We start from the raw sequence: 17,867 nt of genomic DNA, 5'->3' as shown, positions 1-17,867 counted from the left end.
CTGCACCATCAGGGGGTCCATATTTGATTCATCAGTCACTAAATTATGGAATACAGTAATTTGTAGAAAGTTAGGACAATGACAATCTTTCTAAACAAAAATAGGCAAGTTTAAATGAAAAGTTTTATTTATCTAGTTGTAAAAGATGGAAAGGAATTTTGTGTTGGGTGAAAGGAACTTGGTACAGAACTGCCATTTCTAGAGTACAACAGAATGGCTCTGAATGTTCTAACCAAGTAGGGCAAAATGAAATTCAACTTAATTTAACTTCCCCTCCCTTTGCAAGATGAAGGGCATCTGAAGCAGTAAGAAATTCCTGTTTGACATAATAACATTCTGCAAACCATTATGTTTCACCGCATAATAGACTCTGCTCCTCTGCTGTTTATATTTCTACTCTTGAGTCCTTCCTGATTCTTTTAAATGCCAATGGAAGGAGGTGGTAATTTTCCCATTTCATTCGGGGAAGTCTTGCGGATCAGGAAGGCCTTGGGAAACCCATCCTGGATGTGGCACAGAGAGCTGGTCTGGGCAGGAAGGCTCACTGAAAATTGGGCAAGACAATTTCTGTGATCGGTATATCTGTCGCTATAAGTTTCTCTTCCTAGTCTTGGCAATGGCCCTCTTTATGCCATCTTCAAGAATTGCACTTGCTCCCAATTTCCTTCAGAGGTGAAATCAAGATGCTGGTGTTGATCTACAAAGCCCTAAATAATTGAGACCAAGATATCTGACAAATCACCTCCACCAATATGAGCCTGACAGAAACTTGAGATCATCAGATGAAGCCTTATTGCATGGCCCAACACCTCATGAATGTATACCGGTGGATAAACATAACAAAGCTTTCTCTCTACCAGTGGCTTGATTGTGATACTCCCTATCCAAAGACATTAGGCTGGCCACATTTCTTTTAAACTTCTGCTGGACACTCAAAATAGTGGTGTTCTGCATGACATTCAATGTCTGAAATTGCTAATTTAAATCTGGATTCCAGAATTCTTTTTTATTGCTTTTAGGAGTTGTTAAAGAGGATTTAAACTTTTTTAAAGTACTGCTGTATTGTTTTAATCGATTTTTTATTTATTTGTCACTTTGGGAGCCATCGGGAAGTGGTTAGTGATGCAATCATAACCTTAAATCATTATTATAATTGCCACCATCATTTTACAGCCCACTCAATTCAACAGATGCTTTTTGAGAGACTCTGAGAACGGCTGCTAGTGATCAGAAATTCACCTTCCATCATCCCCATCTGTCGGCTTATATATGAATTCAAGCCCCCCCCCCCCCCCCATTCCTTTCCTATCCATCTTACTTGTCATAAACAACTGGATCCAGAGGTTGGTAAGTGACTTTGTAGCACTCTATTCGCTTCAGGAAGTCATCCATCACATTCTCTCGGTTTCTTTCTGGGTAGTCAGGGCTGGAGACCTTCACTTCCTGGGGGAATAAAAAAGGACTCTTTAAAAGTTAAGAAAACTTTTTAAAATATCCAAAAATAAATACTAGGGGAAATAAACAGACATTATGAAAATGTCTGTCTGCTTCTGGCACAGAAACAGAGACATTTAAATGAATGCCCTAGCATTCACTATGGGGAGAATGAATTGTTCTTCCTTTCAACTCTGCATGCAAGAATGTTCCAGTACAATCTTCACACAAAAATATGTCCCAAGACCAACAATTGAATGATTTCAAATTACTTTTCAAAGTTACAAAATTTATGTAACACATCTGTTTGTGTTAAGCTCCTATGCCTGAATAAATAGTGACTACACTCTTCAGGCACTGAATCTTCATAGATAACGGCCCAGTTTTTATAAGAAGATGTACTTTAAATGCAATTTATTTATTCTTGACATTTGTAAGCTGCCTTATAGGAAAATTCTCATACAAAATTGAATGTAAAACTATCTTCTCAAATGCAGCCTAACAGACAATAGCTAACAGAATTTGGAAATAATAATTAAAATGGCTAATTAGTTTTGTTCAACAAGAACAAAATTATAATTATATTCCATTATGATTTCAAGTTAATGAGGAATAACTCCACCCCTTTGTTGTGAAGCTGCAACACTTCAATAGCTTTTATAACCATGCCATATAGCCTTTATAAATAATGGGAGTAGATATCATATGATTTGTGTGTAGGATCATGTTTCAGTCTGCTACTTTGCACTCCATTGTGAATGCAGAGGAAGATAGATAGATGGCAGAGATCACAGATGGAAAGAGAATGTATTTTGTAAAATTCAGATGTTTCTACAAAAAAGTAGTAATTTTAGTTATACCTGAGAAACAAAAAAGTAATGTGTTACCTTTAAAAAAAACTACTTGGAATTATAATTACAACCAACTTCTTACAAGGATTTTCTAACTTCTGAACAAAACAAAACTCACAGCATGCCATCCAAAAATAAACAGCACAACTTATCTCAGTGACATGAATTATTTAAAAGGCCTCAGTAAGTAAATCTTCATCAGACCCCGAAAAGACTACAGGGATTTGTCACATGAATCTTTCTGGGAACATCTTAAAAGGCCCTTTCATTGGCAGTTATCCATCTATTTAATTGAGTGGGAGCACTCCATGTAACACCTGGAAAGATAATCTTAAATGTGTAAAGGTGATTCTAGGAGATCATGCTGTTTCAGTGGTATTTAAAATGCAACTGCACCAGAGTTAATATGTAAAATATGCACAGTGTAGATACAACAGAGCAAAGAAGGAAGATCAGTAATATAATGTTCCCATGAGATATTGTCCCATATGAAAGGAAATATTACTGGGGACAGCTTGATTCCTGCTTTTCTATAAAGAAAATGGCCACTTAATCCTGGATTATTTAACCATTAATGGTAGGCTCACTTCATGTTTTGAGAAGCTCATATCTGAAACTGAACCTAAATTTAAGAGACCTTTTTCATTTTTTCCACCCATCTACTTGCCAAATTATTAAAATCAATGGCCAAACAGTTTGGCCCACTACCACCTGGTTAAATGCACTTTATGCAGATTGAGAATAAGGCAGGGTTTCAGATACGAGTATCTTCCTGCCTTGTTTTGAAATAATATGCAAACCATATGAACCTGGGATCTTTTGCATGCAAAACATATGCTCTATTAGTGAGCATGTTGCCTTAAACTTGTCACTTGGATGAGATTTATTAACGTATGGGATACTCGTGCTTTAGCATCAAACACAAGAGATGCATTAAGTATTGAATACATCTTAAATATGATCAAAATAGAAATCTGTCCCCAGTGATACTGGAACAATGCCAGCCATTTTAATGGTTGTGAGTTTATTATACTAGAGCATTACGTGACCAATTTCCTGCGCATATAGAATACTAACCAATATATTAGCAGCAATGACTTCTGGGTCATCACAGACAGACTCCACAAAAAATACCTGTAAAAGAAAGGGGAGATGCTTAATAAAATAAAGATTCCCATATGGTAGCCTTTCCTACTTCAGGAGTCTCCAGATATCTGGATTAAAGCAGATAGTATCCTGACTATTTGTTGCACCGGATGGACAAAATATCTGGATGGCACCAAATTGCAAAACATGTTTTTATGGAAACACAAACTGTATTTACATTAATTGTTTCAATATTTCCACTCAACTTTTGTGCCTACTGCAACCATGGATCTCTAAAATTCCTATAGTAATAATAGAAGTTACTACAGGCAGTCCCCGGGTTACAAACATCCAACTTATAAATAGTTCATAGTTAAAAACAGGAGTGAGATAACAGGAAATGAGATAAATCTATCCCTAGAAAGGGAAATTCACTCCTGAAAGAGTTATCATGGGGAAAAGGTGTCTTCACTGAAGCTTTATCACCAATCCTTGTTTCCAGAACACACTTTTAAAAAAAATCCAGTGATCACAGGGACAGAACATGAGGTGAAATCTTCTGACCAGGGGCATGGATAGCAAAACAAACACCACAGGACTGTTAACCCTTCCCTATGCTATCCAAAACTATATATATACAGAGAGAGAGAGAAGGGGTGTGTGTGTTTTGGCCAGAGTTACACTTTAAAAATGTGCTTGTTCAGTCCTATATACAAATTCTACTTACAAACAAACCTACAGAACCTATCTTGTTACTTGGGGACTGTCTGTACTTTAATAATAACTAAATCTTAATTATTCATACTAATTAGACACTAGTGTAAGGGATCCAAGATGTGTCCTTATATGAATTCATTATTTAGGTATTGCATTTGTATGTTACCCTGTGTGAGATCCAAAACAAAAATATAAAAATATCCACAGGAATAAAAAGTGGATTAAAAAAAACAAATAGAATTTTAAAAAGAATAAAATGCTCCCATATAAAAATCTCCTGCATATATGATAAAGGCATGCTTGAATCAGAATCTCTTTGATTGCTAGACAAAAGAAAAACAAAAAGGGGACAGCCGAGCTTCCTATAGAAGGGTGTTCCAGAGGCTGGAGTAGCTACTGAGAAGGATCTCTCTCATGTCCTCCTCACCAAGTGAGCCTGTGATGATGGCAAAACCAAGAGAAAGCCATCTGCCAAGGATCTTAAAGTTCTGGCAGGTTTGTATGGGGACACACACTCTTTCAGATAGTCTGGACCTAACTCATGGGGTTTTACAGGTCAAGACCAGCACTTTGAATTGTGCCAGAAAATGAATTCTGTTTTGACAAGAGTGTGTTAGAACACAATCTGCAACCATGGTCTTCCAAGTTGTTTTCCAATTTTGTGTCTCACATAAATCTCCACTATCAGCTATGGGACTGATGGGGGTTGTAAGCCTAAAAAAAATCTGGCAGGCCATGTCTATGGCTTGTTCTTGTCATGAAAGCTCTTGCTCTTGTATTGTCAAAGGCTTTCATGGCCAGAATCACTGGTTTGATGTGAGTTTTCTGGGCTGTATGGTCATATTCCAGAAGCATTATCTCCAAATGTTTCACCCACATCTATGGCAAGCATCCTTAGAGGTTGTGAGGTTTGTTGGAAACAAGGCAAGTGGAGTTTATATATCTGTGGAATGTCCAGGATGGGAAAAACACTCTTGTCCATTTGAGGCAAGCGTAAATGCTGCTAGTGATCACTTGGATTAGCATCGAAAAGCCTTGCAGCTTCAAGGCTTGGCTACTTCTTGCCTGGGGAAATCCTTTGTTGAGAGGTGATTAGCTGGCCTGATTGTTTCTTTCTCCCACCCTGGACATTCCACAGATATATAAACCCCACTTGCCTTGTTTTCAACAAACTTCACAACTTCTGAGGATGCCTGCCATAGATGTGGGTGAAACGTGAAGAGAGAATGCTTCTGGGACATGGCCATACACCCCGGAAAACTCACCACAACCCAGCTCTTACTCTTGTTATAAAAGCTCTTCAACAGATAATGAAGTGTTTCATTGAACAACCACAAGCACTGGAGGCATGTGAGAAAAAGACAGAGCCAATCTTCTTCTGGAATGCCTTCTGCTACTCCTATAGAGCTGGCTGCAAGAACACTGGTTCTGAGGCAGCTTTGTAGATAAAAGGCTTATTATAGGCAAACTGGGGGTTATATTGAATGAACTGCACAACTGCTTTCCTCAGTTAACAGGAATCCCCACATTTTCTTGCCAAACTGCCAATGGGGACCACATCTTTTCATCTGCAAAGCTCCTGATGCTGCCCAGTGTAATGTCTATAGGGGCTCTTTCTGACTTTACATCAGGGTAAAGTTGCAATGAAGTAATTACCTTAAAAGAATTTTCTTTAGCAAAATTTAAAATCATGTCCCGCCTCTCCCGGGTTGTGTTTGTTGCATCAAAGACCTAAACAAAAAGACAGATTTGTAATTTAATTAAGTAGCAATTGCTATGATTTCTAGAATTGTCTATGGAATTTAGGCATCTGTATTAATACTAGTATCACTGTAAGTCACTATCTCTAGATAGTGTTCAACCTCAGCTATTGCATCAACTATACTGTATAAAAACCTAGCTAAGATCATAATTGCATGCTGAATCCTAAAGAATTTAACTACACAGAGGACTGAGTTATATATGCATTCTATTTTTAATAGGTAGAGAAATAAAAATCTCCCACTGATCTGTATATGAATCAAAAATACTGTGTGCGAAGCAGGGCTTGATCACAATTGAATCTGCATATTAAAATCATTTATTACATTTTTTCTGTCTCCAAGAGAATAGCATTGCTTACAATCACTACAAACTAATAGTAGGACTCATGTGACCCTCCTGATGCTGGTGAACTGCAATGCACAACAGCTTAGCAAAGTGGAGGAGTGATGTGAATTGCAGTCAATGTCTTATGCATGATTGGTATGGACACACAAACAAATTCATATACCCCTTCTAAAGCTTTTAAAAGATTAGTACTTTAAAATTTTGGGAAGGGGGTGTTCCATACTGACTACAGTGTATTTCCCCTATAAAACAGAAGTCCTCTGCTTGAGTCAGAAGTCTGGAAGTGTTTAGGTTTGCATGATTTTCAGCAAGTGGCTTAGCAATCCCATGCTTCAAGGAACCAACAACTGGAAACAGTATTAGGATGTATCCACACTGCACAATTACAGTACTTTGCTGTTGCTTCAACTACAATGGCTACATAGTATGGGATTCTGGCATCTGTAGTTCAACAGAACAGTTATAATTCCTCAGAGTACTCATCCAACTTCAGTATGTCACGAAGCTACTAATTCCAGAATTACATAGGTTGGAACCACAGCAGTTAAGGTGGTATGAAAATGCTATGAGGACACACATTTATTATCCAGATATTTATTCTGCTTCAAAAGTTTTGACAACATAAAAGCAATAACTCCCAAATATACACAAACAACTTCAAACATAACAAACTCTAAAAAACCACACATAAAAATGACAAAGTTCAGAAATAACATTTAAAAGCCCAGAAGAGTAAAAAAAGGTTTTGATTGGTACTTCAAAAACTAGCTTTGATGCCAAGCACACTTCTTTGGAGAGGAATTACATAAGTAAGATGTCTGCATCTGGCACTTTGGGTAGCTGTGATAGAACCAGGAACCCAACAACCAATCCTGTTGACATCTGTCTTCCCATCCTGCTTTGTTTAAAAATAACATTAGCTCAATGCTCTTAGAATTTTCTGCCGTCATGCTCCAGTTCAATGGGAAATTAAGATGATGGTAAGATTGCTGTCAGAAAGAAAGGATGCATCAAAAGGCAGTTCTCAACAGAACTCAAAAATACCTTCTCCCTGACAGAGTGATCTAAGACCATCTTTAATCCAAACACACATTTGAGAAATTCCTTTCTTAATATTTTTGACATGTATTTGTATGGTGGGAGTGCTCCTGTTGCAACTCTCCCTCCTGTGTCCTTTAAATCCAAACATGACCTATTTGTGGGGCCCAAGTGTGTACCTACAGCAATCTGGCCAGACTCCTCCATGAGATAAGCTTTCACATCCTCAAGAGCCACCAAGGCACACTGTCTGCAAAAAATATAATGAGCAATTAGAAGGATGAAAATAATTCTGAAGCTATAAGAGGCCAAACTGCCTGTGAAATCATTCAGTGAATCCCTTTTACATCTAGATTTTTATCCTTCCGTTTTGCTTTTTTAAAACCAAAATTACAGATTTCCTTTAAATTTGGCAAAACTTCAACCACTTTTGTGGCAATTCACAGAGTGGGCAGTTTAGTGCACACAATTTCTGGATTTAAAACAAGTGAAAAAGCCCTAAGGCTGTGTCCTATTACGAAAATCCTTGTAGTCTTCAAAGTGGTTTATCAGGAAGCAAATTTCAAAACAAAACATTTTTAACATTCTTGCAAAGGTATTTCATATTCATCCAACACCTTTTACATTTTGCAATCATCCACCTCATCTGTAAAATGAAGCACCAACAGCTAAACTTCATTTTAGAGCCAAATTTTAGTTTTTCTGTTATTGAAATTTCCTTTTAAAAAGACTACAATATTCTAGATCCTCAGTTCCATTACCTGGCATCCCACATCTATCAAGCTGCAATTATGGCACAAGAGCATTTAAATTCAATTCACTAGCTTCATGCAGCGCTTCTCTAAAATGAATGAGATACTTCATTTAAAAGCTTGTTTCTGAAATAATTGTGTAATTGTTTGAGTTTAACTCAAAATAAACAGTACTACAAGTCATGAGAAAGTGAAGTTGAAGTATAAATAACTGTCAGTGGCCATTGTACAAGAAATGTTTATCTTGTGTGGAATCTTGATTTCAAACTCTGAGAAATCAGGTGTGTTTTGAAACATTAAACTTGAAGCCACTGCCTTTGAAGAAGGTTCAGATATCTCCCCCCCCCCCCCCAACCCCAACCCCAACCCCAACCTGGTCAGGCAGAATATATACAACAATGCATGCTCCATGTTTCATGAATCTGAAATTAATCCCTCTTTTTATTTCCTTTACCTATTGTACTCTTTCTTACTTTTAATCTATTTTTCTTTACATTTCAACTACATCTATGACCTTTCTCTGAGGTGAAAATTACTCAGGCACAATTCAAAACTTGAGTACATCAAGATTGTCCAGAAAAGTGGATTTTCTCTCTTATAATCATCCGCCACATCCATTAAACATCAATATAGTCCTATTTTACACCGGTTGCTCATGGACAAAATGGAACATATCCAGAGAAGGGTGACCAAAATGACCAAAGGTCTGGAAGCCAAGTCCTATGAAAAACACCATTTTACTTCACCATTGTATATAATGGGAATTGAGCATCCATAAATTTTGGTATCCACAGGAGGTCCAGGAACCAAACCACAGTGCATACTAAGGGACCACTGTATTGCTTTAGTGCATTAAAAACAAAACCGCATATTGGACTATGGAAATTAATATTTAGCACTCACTTTCGAATCTTCATCGCTTCGGCATTATCATGTCTGAAGAAATCATATGATTTATATGATCTTACTGCTTCACGGCGGTACACACCTAAATTAAACACTTTGAAAAGGAAATGAAGAAAACCAGTTGGCAACTTTTAATAATAAAGCCTCATCTCAGTGACTCGAATGCCTGTCTTCATAGTTTTTGAAAGCCAAAAATATTATTAGCTAGTAAGTAACTGTAAACATTAAAGTTTTCACTTATTTACATCAGTGTGTAACAATGAAAAGCATTTGGTGCTATTTTTGCAGCCATCCCCTATAGCAGGCATGAGCAAACTTGGGCCCTTCAGGTGCTGCAGACTTCAACTCTCAAAATTCCTAACAGCCAGTAAGCTGGCTGAGATTTCTGGAAGTTGAAGTACAAAACACCTGGAGGGCTGAAGTTTGCCAATCCCTGCCACACAGGATTTATAATGGGATAATTGATTTCTGTGAATCTTCCAGAACCTGAAGGGCTATAACTCCTATTCCTTCACTGTTGGCTATTCTAATGGGAATTGCAGTCCATTATCTAGTAGGTCACATACCAACACATAATGAATAACCTTACAGCCATTCTTAAATATGGAGATTAAAAATCATAAGGTTGCTAATACTAATGTACTTATATATAATACGTAAGTACTTACTGAATATTAATATGTTGTTCCTTGCAATTCTATGAACGAAGTAGGGAAAATTCCATATGGTGAAATTAAGTCAACCTGAATTATTGACTGAGCTGTGAACATTATATTGAAAGAGCTTGCTGACTTCATTGGATTCTCAACTACATAAAGACTTCAACATTGACTTGGAGCAATACAGTCAGTTAACTTTAACTATTAGTTTAAATTTTAGAGAAGTTAAATTCTTTTTCTGAAGTACGAGTGAAACATCTTCCTTTGCACTGTCCTCTTCTTTCTAACAAAAATATCGCAATATGATATTGTTGTTATAGCATCTGACACTGACATAAGATGCTTCCTGGTGAAATAATCACAGCATCGTCAATCAAAAGATAATTAGTATCTAATCCATCTTTTACTCTTTATTATTTGCATGGCAGTATGAAGAAAGAAAGGGGAAAAAAGACAGAAGCTGTGGGAAAATGCAGCGGGGGTAACTGAAGGATACTGTTATATGAGTTCCCTGTACAATTCCATGAATGAGGCAAGCTGACTGTACAATAACAGTCTTACTTGAAAAAAATCATTAGGAAAAGAATTAAACTTTGGGAGAACTTCAAAAGGCCATAGCTTCTTGTCATAATCTAGCAACCAAAAACAAATTTCAGACTGCCACCTTTTCAGCCACTTGGATCCACTTGTATTTCCTATTATGCATTGTGCAACAATATCTTGGATGACAATAATAATAATAACAATAATAATACTCAAGAACCTTTGGTAGGCACTCCAATCCAGTTGAGGTAGCGAGTTAATTTCTTGGACACATAGGTCTTGCCCCTTGCAGGAAGGCCAATCATTACAATCAGAGTAGGGGAGTTGGTCATATAAGAGGCCCATGCTGTAAAGAAAAGAAAGAAAAAGATCAATCGCTTCTATCTGGGAAAAGGAAAAAGCTTGCAGGAGGCTAAAATAGCACGTGCCTCTCAGTATTCCTTGCACCCATACATCTGCTGCTATAGACAAGGACACTGTGTTTCTTTCTTTGACTCAATAAATGAACCATAGCATGACTGTCTCAGGTATTTATTAATGAGGCAGACTTGGCAAGCAAAAATAGCCAGTGACGAAATGCCTACAATGGTCTATCTCACTTTTAGCTAAAAATATTTCCCAGTTAAGCTAGGATCTTCTCAAGGTTAAGAGGAAAATGTTCAACTCAAGAGTTCCACGTAATATCAGATGAAACAAGTATATTTTCTGAACATGCTGAAAGAATATCTGAAAATTTAAACCAGCTCTTCATTTCATTTTTGTCTGAAAAGGCCCCAACATTCACTCTTGAACTCCAGAGGAAACTGTATACAAGCCAAGATTTAATATTGTTCAGTATTGACAGAGATTATATTATTTTATGCATGACAAAACAATATTTTGTGGGTGCTGAAAGAGATCTAGGCTTATGCCAAGTGCATCAACAATGACCAAGTAACAAAGGTTGAAGACATATTGTGGATCTTATAAATACTTTCCCAAGAAATCTGGCTTCACTATAGTCAATGCAAACATTCACAATGAGTGTAACACAGAGGTCAGGGACCATTTTTTCCTGTTAAAGGCAGCATTCTTTTAGGGGGTGTCCTGTCAGGGAGCTATATCTTGCCAGTCAAATTGGCCAGACTCAAAATCAGCCCCTTTCTTTTCCTATGTCCTCTTTCTCACTCACTGCTCCCTTTATTCCATGGTCAATGAGTTGTTGGAAAAGGGATAAATCTCTATTTGAAACCTAAATTAGTCGTAGGGGAAGTGTAGCTTGTGGAATACAGTTTCATCAGCTCTTAAGTTTCTCAAAAACCTTGAACTATTTTTTTTTTCAAATTTCTGTGGGGTTACAAATTGCTCCCATTTGGTTAGTTCTCACTCCCAGGCACCTCCAGGAGGAGAATGTTAGTGAGTTATATTCCCTCCCACATGCAACCAATAGGAATCTGTTTTTAAAAAATCAAAAATATAAATGGAAAGTAGCCTCTGGTCTGTTTTTAGTTGATTATAGCATGCTTCAGATAATCCCATTCAAGGTTGAGTAAATATTTTTCAACAACTGCATAACAGTAGCCTATCTCTGCTGTAAACCTTGAATAAAATTACACCTAGATTAAATCCTGAACTTGGCTTCTCAGATCATGGTGGTCAAAAATCCATTTGCAAAATAAAAACCACTACAACAGTTGTATCTATTCCTGGAAATGTTTGACCTTGCCACAGTCATTCATGCTTAGGTCTCCTTCACACTACATATTTATAGGAACCAGAAACTACTTCAATTGCCATGGCTCCATCCTATGCAATCCTGAGATTTCTAGCTTCAAAAAGTATTTAGAATTTTGTATCAGAAAGCTTTAATGCCTCACAACAAATCTGAAGGTTCCATAGTATGTAGTCATAGCAATTGAAGTGCTATCGAAGTGCTATAATTTTTTGGTGTGAAAGAGAATTTAGTAACATCATATTTGGATTGTTGTACCCATGTTCTATGCGATCATGGTATAGTGGTTTCTTTGTTAGACTAATACCAAGGTTTGAACCTCCTCTTGGTCAAAAACCCACTGATAAGCTTGGCCAAGAGAAATTAACGCGTATCTCAGCGGAACCCAAGGGAAGCCTGCTTTGAACAAACCTTGCCAAGTAAATCTGTTACAGGTTCACCTTAAGGTTGCCAAATGTTGGAAATGACTAGAGGGTACACAACAACCACAAGCATGCTCTATAGGTTGTGATGGTTGAAGAGAGTTTCAACCAAAATACTGTCACCAGGTTGTTGATGGCAATTAGATACAAGGAACCAGCACCTTTGTTTTACAGCAGTGTCACCATCTATTCACTGGTCAATTTCTGGGAACAATGCAAACTGCTGGTCATGACTTCTAAAGTCCTATACAACTTGGTCAGTGCTATCTAAAAGGCTTTGAGATCTGCAGATCTTGGTCCCACTACCTTTCGGTAGATATGTCTGGCGATAATGCTAGGGACAGCTTTGGTGGTGGCTGCTCCCATATTGTGGAACACACTCCCAAGGGAGGCCAGATTAGCCTGTTTTATAATCAGACAGATCTCCCTTTCTATAATTAAGATGCATGTATTATTGTCAAGGAGTGTCAAATTGTTTTAACTTCAGTTTTAATGGTTTGACTGCCTCATTGATACAGAATCACCAATGGCCGCTGCAAGTCTGTCAGCTATCATATGAAAGACACTTGAATCTCCTTCACTGGTGACATTTCTAAGGTCCATTTGGATCAATTACAAATGATCCTGCTAATTTTACAAATGAGGTAAATTCTCCTCTCAAATGACATTCAGCAGTGAGGAAAATCTTTCCCAAGATCAAAGAAAGACTGTAACATACATTATGAACCTTCACACAAGCTGGACTGGAAGTTGCAAAAGAGGAAATTTGCGTAACTTGTGATGTTTTCAGTGTGGCTTCCGCAAAAGCATTTAAGTGTGCAAGTGTCAAAAATAAGCAGACTTGCAGATGAATTTGCCCTAGTTGCTAGACAAAACAATTTTAACAAATTGCCCATGCACATTTTAGCTTCATAGTGGCAGCCTTGCAAACAATAGACACTATTGGTCTCAAAAGTAACCAACTGAGAATGGGGCAGAAAGCTTTGATGACATTGGATAGCTTGTTCACTTTCAGCCTTCAAAATGCTGAGCAAAGATAACAAGCATACAAACAAAACATTCACTAAAAAGTAGAGCATCGCTGAGGAGGAGAAAATAATCTTTTCTGGATTTCCCAGAGGTCTGATAGTATCCAAGTGCTATGCAAAATAAAACAGAATAACAACCATTAATGAAACCAGCACTCACACGGTTAAATCTCAGGATTTTTTTGATTAGCAGGGATAACTATGTGATACATAAGTCCCATTGCCTTTAGAGAAGATAGGGGAAGACAGATTTTCCAGCCATAAATGCATTGTTGCAAACACATCCTGTTGTAATGCCAAATATATTGGTGTGACTTGCTCATGAATGAAGCAAGAAATGAATGAATGAAGAAATGAAAGAAAAACAAGGTTTGAATCCCTGCTTCGTCATGCTGTCACACTGTCTCAGCCACAGAGGAAAGCAAGGACAAATCCCTTCTGATCAAATCTTGTCAAGAAAAGCCTGTGATAGGTACACCTAAGGGTTGCCATAAGAAATACAATAACAACAGCTGCACCGAAGTCTTGTTCCTGGTAGAGATTATCATGGCTAGATCTGGTTTGTTCAACCAAGCTGCTTCTATGTTGGGTTTCTTCTTGGGTGTAGAACTATTGCGACTTTTATAAGTGTCATCATTTCAGAGTTTCCTATTACAACACTGAATCATTGCCCCAAGTTAAGTACTACAAAAACATCTCTTAGTTGCCTAATGAATAACTAGATTTGTGAGAATCAATATGAGGCTAGTAGTTTAACCTCACAGAGGTTTGGGGCAAGATGGACAGGAAGGAGATAGGCTAAACTGGTTTTCCAATCTGTCTTCTGCCTTTCGGAGTTGCACCTAGATCCCTTTGTGCTTTCCATTTCTGTGACTAATGCATGTGGGACAAGCAACTATAGCCAGCTTTAGTGATCAGGAAGCCATTACTATTTTGCTACTGAAATGTTAAGCCCCTCTGGCTGAATCTCCCTTGAACTGTTAAATGTGTCTATGTGGTTTATAACCAGGCTTAATTCTCAAGGGAAGGGCTACAATTCCTACAAATAAACCAGGCTTGCATCATTGCAAGTCTTTGTCTTGCCCATGGTTTGTAGAATACCGAACTGATGTCACTGTACTGACCCTTCTTGACTTTGTATTCTTTGCTTCTTGGAAGATCTAGGACAAATAACAAGTATCAAGTACTGAGAAATATAGGTGAAAGGATGCTGGTACTGAGGCTGTTTCGTATTCTATCAGCAAGTCCTTGTATGACCCATTGTCTCCCGTTATTTTAAAAAAATCTTGAAGCAAAGTATTGCATAAAACAACAAAGCCTTGGGTAGGACTCTTAAGGGTACACAGACCTTCGAAGTGGGGAAGGGTCAACAGAAACAGAAGTCTTCCACAATACTATCAGGCAGTAGTATTTTTTATACAGCATACCCTACAAACAGGCCTTGAAAGCATTCTTCTTAAGCTATCTGATGTGAGGAACTTATATCTATGCCCACTGGGTGCAAATGTTTCTTTCTTTCTTTCTTTCTTTCTTTCTTTCGTGGACACTCCTCAGGGACTGGAGGATGTTGATGGCTTGGGGACTACGACTGATCCAGAGACCACCACTTTGGGTACCATTGCTTTAAAGTACTTATTGTCAAAGTTTATTTAGTAAGGTAAAGGTTTTCCCCTGACATTAAGCCCAGCCGCCATTAAGCCCAGTCGTGCTCATCTCCATTTCTAAGCAGAAGAGCCGGCATTGTCCATAGACACTTCCAAGGTCATGTGGCCAGCATGACTGCATGGGCCACTGTTACCTTCCTGCCTGAGTGGTACCTACTGATCTACTCACATTTGCATGCTTTTCTCAGCCCTAGGGGAACTCAAAACAATTCACAACAAATGGCAAAGATTCAATGTTGCACATCACTCAGTATAGACCAGGCATGGGGCAACTTTGGCCCTCTAGGTGGCAGGGGAATTCCAGACAAGAATCTATCAGGGTCAGCTAAAACCTCCCAACAATGGATTCCCATGGGCAGGAAACAGCCAGGCTTTGAAGCTGCAAGGCCATTGAATACTAATCAAGGTGGCCAATTGCAACATTCACACTTGCCTCAAGCAGACCAGAGTTTTTTCTCCCACCGTAGATATATAAACCATACCATAGATATATAAACATGGTATATATAAAACATACCATAGATATATAAACCCCGTTTCCTAGTTTCCAACAGACCTCTCAGTCTCTGAGGATGCCTGCCATAGATGTGGGCAAAATGTCAGGAGAGAATGCTTCTGGAACATGGCCATACAGGCCAGAAAACTCACAGCAACCCAGTGAACAATCCTTTCCTTCTTCCAAAAAGCTCTCAACACAGTATATATACAGTTTGTTTCCCATTCCCACAATCTACTTCCAGTTCTGTAATTAGAACCACTCTATGACATGGAGAAACTAGACATGAGGGGGCTGGCTGAAATCAGAGCTTCATCACTTAATCCACTTAAAATCCGTTTTTTGCCTCCTGCAAAATTCTGGGGTTTGTAGTTTACTGAGGCTGTTAAAGGTTCCTTCCTAAACTACAAACCCCATAATTCTGCAGGAGGCAGAAACCGGATTTTTAGTGGGTTTTTCCTCTAGTGTGATGAGACCCTCAGTCACCCAGAGAGATTCCCAGCTGAGCGGATATCTGAACCTAGGCTTGCTGTGTTCTACTCCAGCTGGTTAGATTTTGCATGAGACTTTGGTAAGTTAAAGTGCATGAGACTTTTAAAATGCCATTTCCAACTGGCTCATTCATTGCCCAAAGACTTAAAGTCAGGCATGGGCCAACTTGGGCCCTCCAGGTGTTTTGGACTTCAACTCCCACAATTCCTAACAGCCGGTAGGCTGTTAGGAATTGTGGGAGTTGAAGTCCAAAACACCTGGAGGGCCCAAGTTGGCCCATGCCTGATTTAAAGGCATTGGATGGATGCAGCACATAGTCTCCTAGCATCAATGGCTTTGCCCCAGAGAGGAAACCATCCCTGCCTATAAATAAAAAAATGATATTTCTGTGTTAAAATCCCCATCCATTCCAACAGCTCCAAAAGAGCCAAAAAAATACTCACAGCCTTTCTTCTCGGAGACCCGTAGGTGGGCAGGCTTGCCTCCCTGGCTCCAACTATTGCCATTGAGCTCCTGGGTCATTGGGGTCGCCTCCCCAGACATGGATGCCAAGAGGGTCGCTGGCGGTGGGGCAGCAGGGCTCCTTCTGGGGGAAACGCAGCGTTATGAAAGGCTCCGCTTCCTTCCCAGCACGAAGAGGAGAAAGCACATGCACCGCAGCCGCCTCCTGCCTCTGACGCGCTTCCACTGACGACTCAGTCTCGGGTGGGCGGCAGCCGAGGAGGAAGGGATGCGGAAGCCACGCGGGGAATCAAGGTCAAGGCGACAGGGAAGCGCAAGGCATGGATGGATGCCTCCCTCCTTAAAAGGAAGCCCAAAGGAAGGTCTCTCTTTGCCCATCCAAAGGGATCTCTGCTCCAGGTTGTGTTTCAAAGTCACCTCTGAGCATTCCCCGCCTCTGGGTGCATCCACACCACGGAAGGAACGCTTCCCTGCAGTGGGGACTTCTGGGAGTTACAGTTTTGCAAGGGCTTCAGCCTCCTCCGCCAAACTACAGCTCTCAGAATTCCATACCAATGAGATCTTCGTTGGCTTTTGCGTCGTCTCTCGAAGTCGCTTCCGACTCATCCATAGCAAGGTTTGTTCAGAGGGAGCTTCCTCAGAGCGTGGATGAGCTCCCTCTGTCAGCTCCAGCTCCCTATGCAGGGACATGTGAGAAGTCTCCCACAAGGATGGTAAAATAATAATAACAATAATAGGTAAAGGTTGGTAAAGGTTGTCCCCTGACATTAAGTCCAGTCATGTCTGACTCTGGGGTGTGGTGCTCATCTCCATTTTTTAAGCCGAAGAGCCGGCATTGTCCATAGACACCTCCAAGGTGGAGCCCCCAGTGGCGCAGTGGGTTAAACCCCTGTGCCGGCAGGACTGAAGACCAACAGGTCACAGGTTCAAATCTGGGGAGAGGCGGTTGAGCTCCCTCTATCAACCCCAGCTCCTCATGTGGGGACATGAGAGAAGCCTCCCACAAGGATGATAAAAACATCAAAACATCCAGGTGTCCCCTGGGCAACCTCCTTGCAGACGGCCAATTCTCTCACACCAGAAGCGACTTGCAGTTTCTCAAGTCACTCCTGACACGACAAAACAAAACAAAAAAACCTCCAAGGTCATGTAGCCAGCACGACTGCATGGCGTGCCGTTACCTTCCCGCCGGAGTGCTACCTATTGATCTACTCACATTTGCATGTTTTCGAACTCCTAGGTTGGCAGAAGCTAGGGCTGACAGCGGAAGCTCACACCGCTCCCCAGAATCGAACCTGCAACCTTTCAGTTAACAAGCTCAGCAGCTCAGTGCTTTAACCCACTGCGCCACCGAGGGCTCCAATAATAATACTAAACTTAATAATAATAATAATAATAATAATAAATTGCGTCGATGTCGCAATCCCAGGTGACAGCAGGATTGAAGAGAAACAACTGGAAAAGCTTACACAATATGAGGATTTAAAGATCAAACTG

General features: G+C 39.5%; 1 protein-coding gene across 3 annotated transcripts in view; it reads right to left on the bottom strand.

Annotated features, from left to right (window-relative positions):
- The window catches only part of PFKFB2 (6-phosphofructo-2-kinase/fructose-2,6-biphosphatase 2), a 39,712-nt gene extending 22,632 nt beyond the window's left edge, over positions 1–17,080 (bottom strand). For 2 of the 3 annotated variants that reach the window (XM_060772857.2, XM_060772859.2), the window contains exons 1-7: positions 16,352–17,080; positions 10,316–10,441; positions 8,891–8,987; positions 7,419–7,485; positions 5,745–5,819; positions 3,363–3,419; positions 1,319–1,443 (exon numbers count right to left, since the gene is read on the bottom strand). In XM_060772857.2, coding sequence (XP_060628840.2) covers positions 1,319–1,443; positions 3,363–3,419; positions 5,745–5,819; positions 7,419–7,485; positions 8,891–8,987; positions 10,316–10,441; positions 16,352–16,451 — 647 coding nt within the window. In that variant the 5' untranslated portion in view covers positions 16,452–17,080. The remainder of the gene's footprint in view (positions 1–1,318; positions 1,444–3,362; positions 3,420–5,744; positions 5,820–7,418; positions 7,486–8,890; positions 8,988–10,315; positions 10,442–16,351) is intronic. The other variant, XM_060772860.2, reaches the window with a different exon arrangement.
- Positions 17,081–17,867: the final 787 nt, after the last annotated feature.

This window comes from Anolis sagrei, chromosome 4 (genome assembly GCF_037176765.1).
Source record: "Anolis sagrei isolate rAnoSag1 chromosome 4, rAnoSag1.mat, whole genome shotgun sequence".
Lineage (NCBI taxonomy): Eukaryota > Metazoa > Chordata > Lepidosauria > Squamata > Dactyloidae > Anolis > Anolis sagrei.
This window is presented reverse-complemented; position numbering and strand designations above follow the sequence as displayed.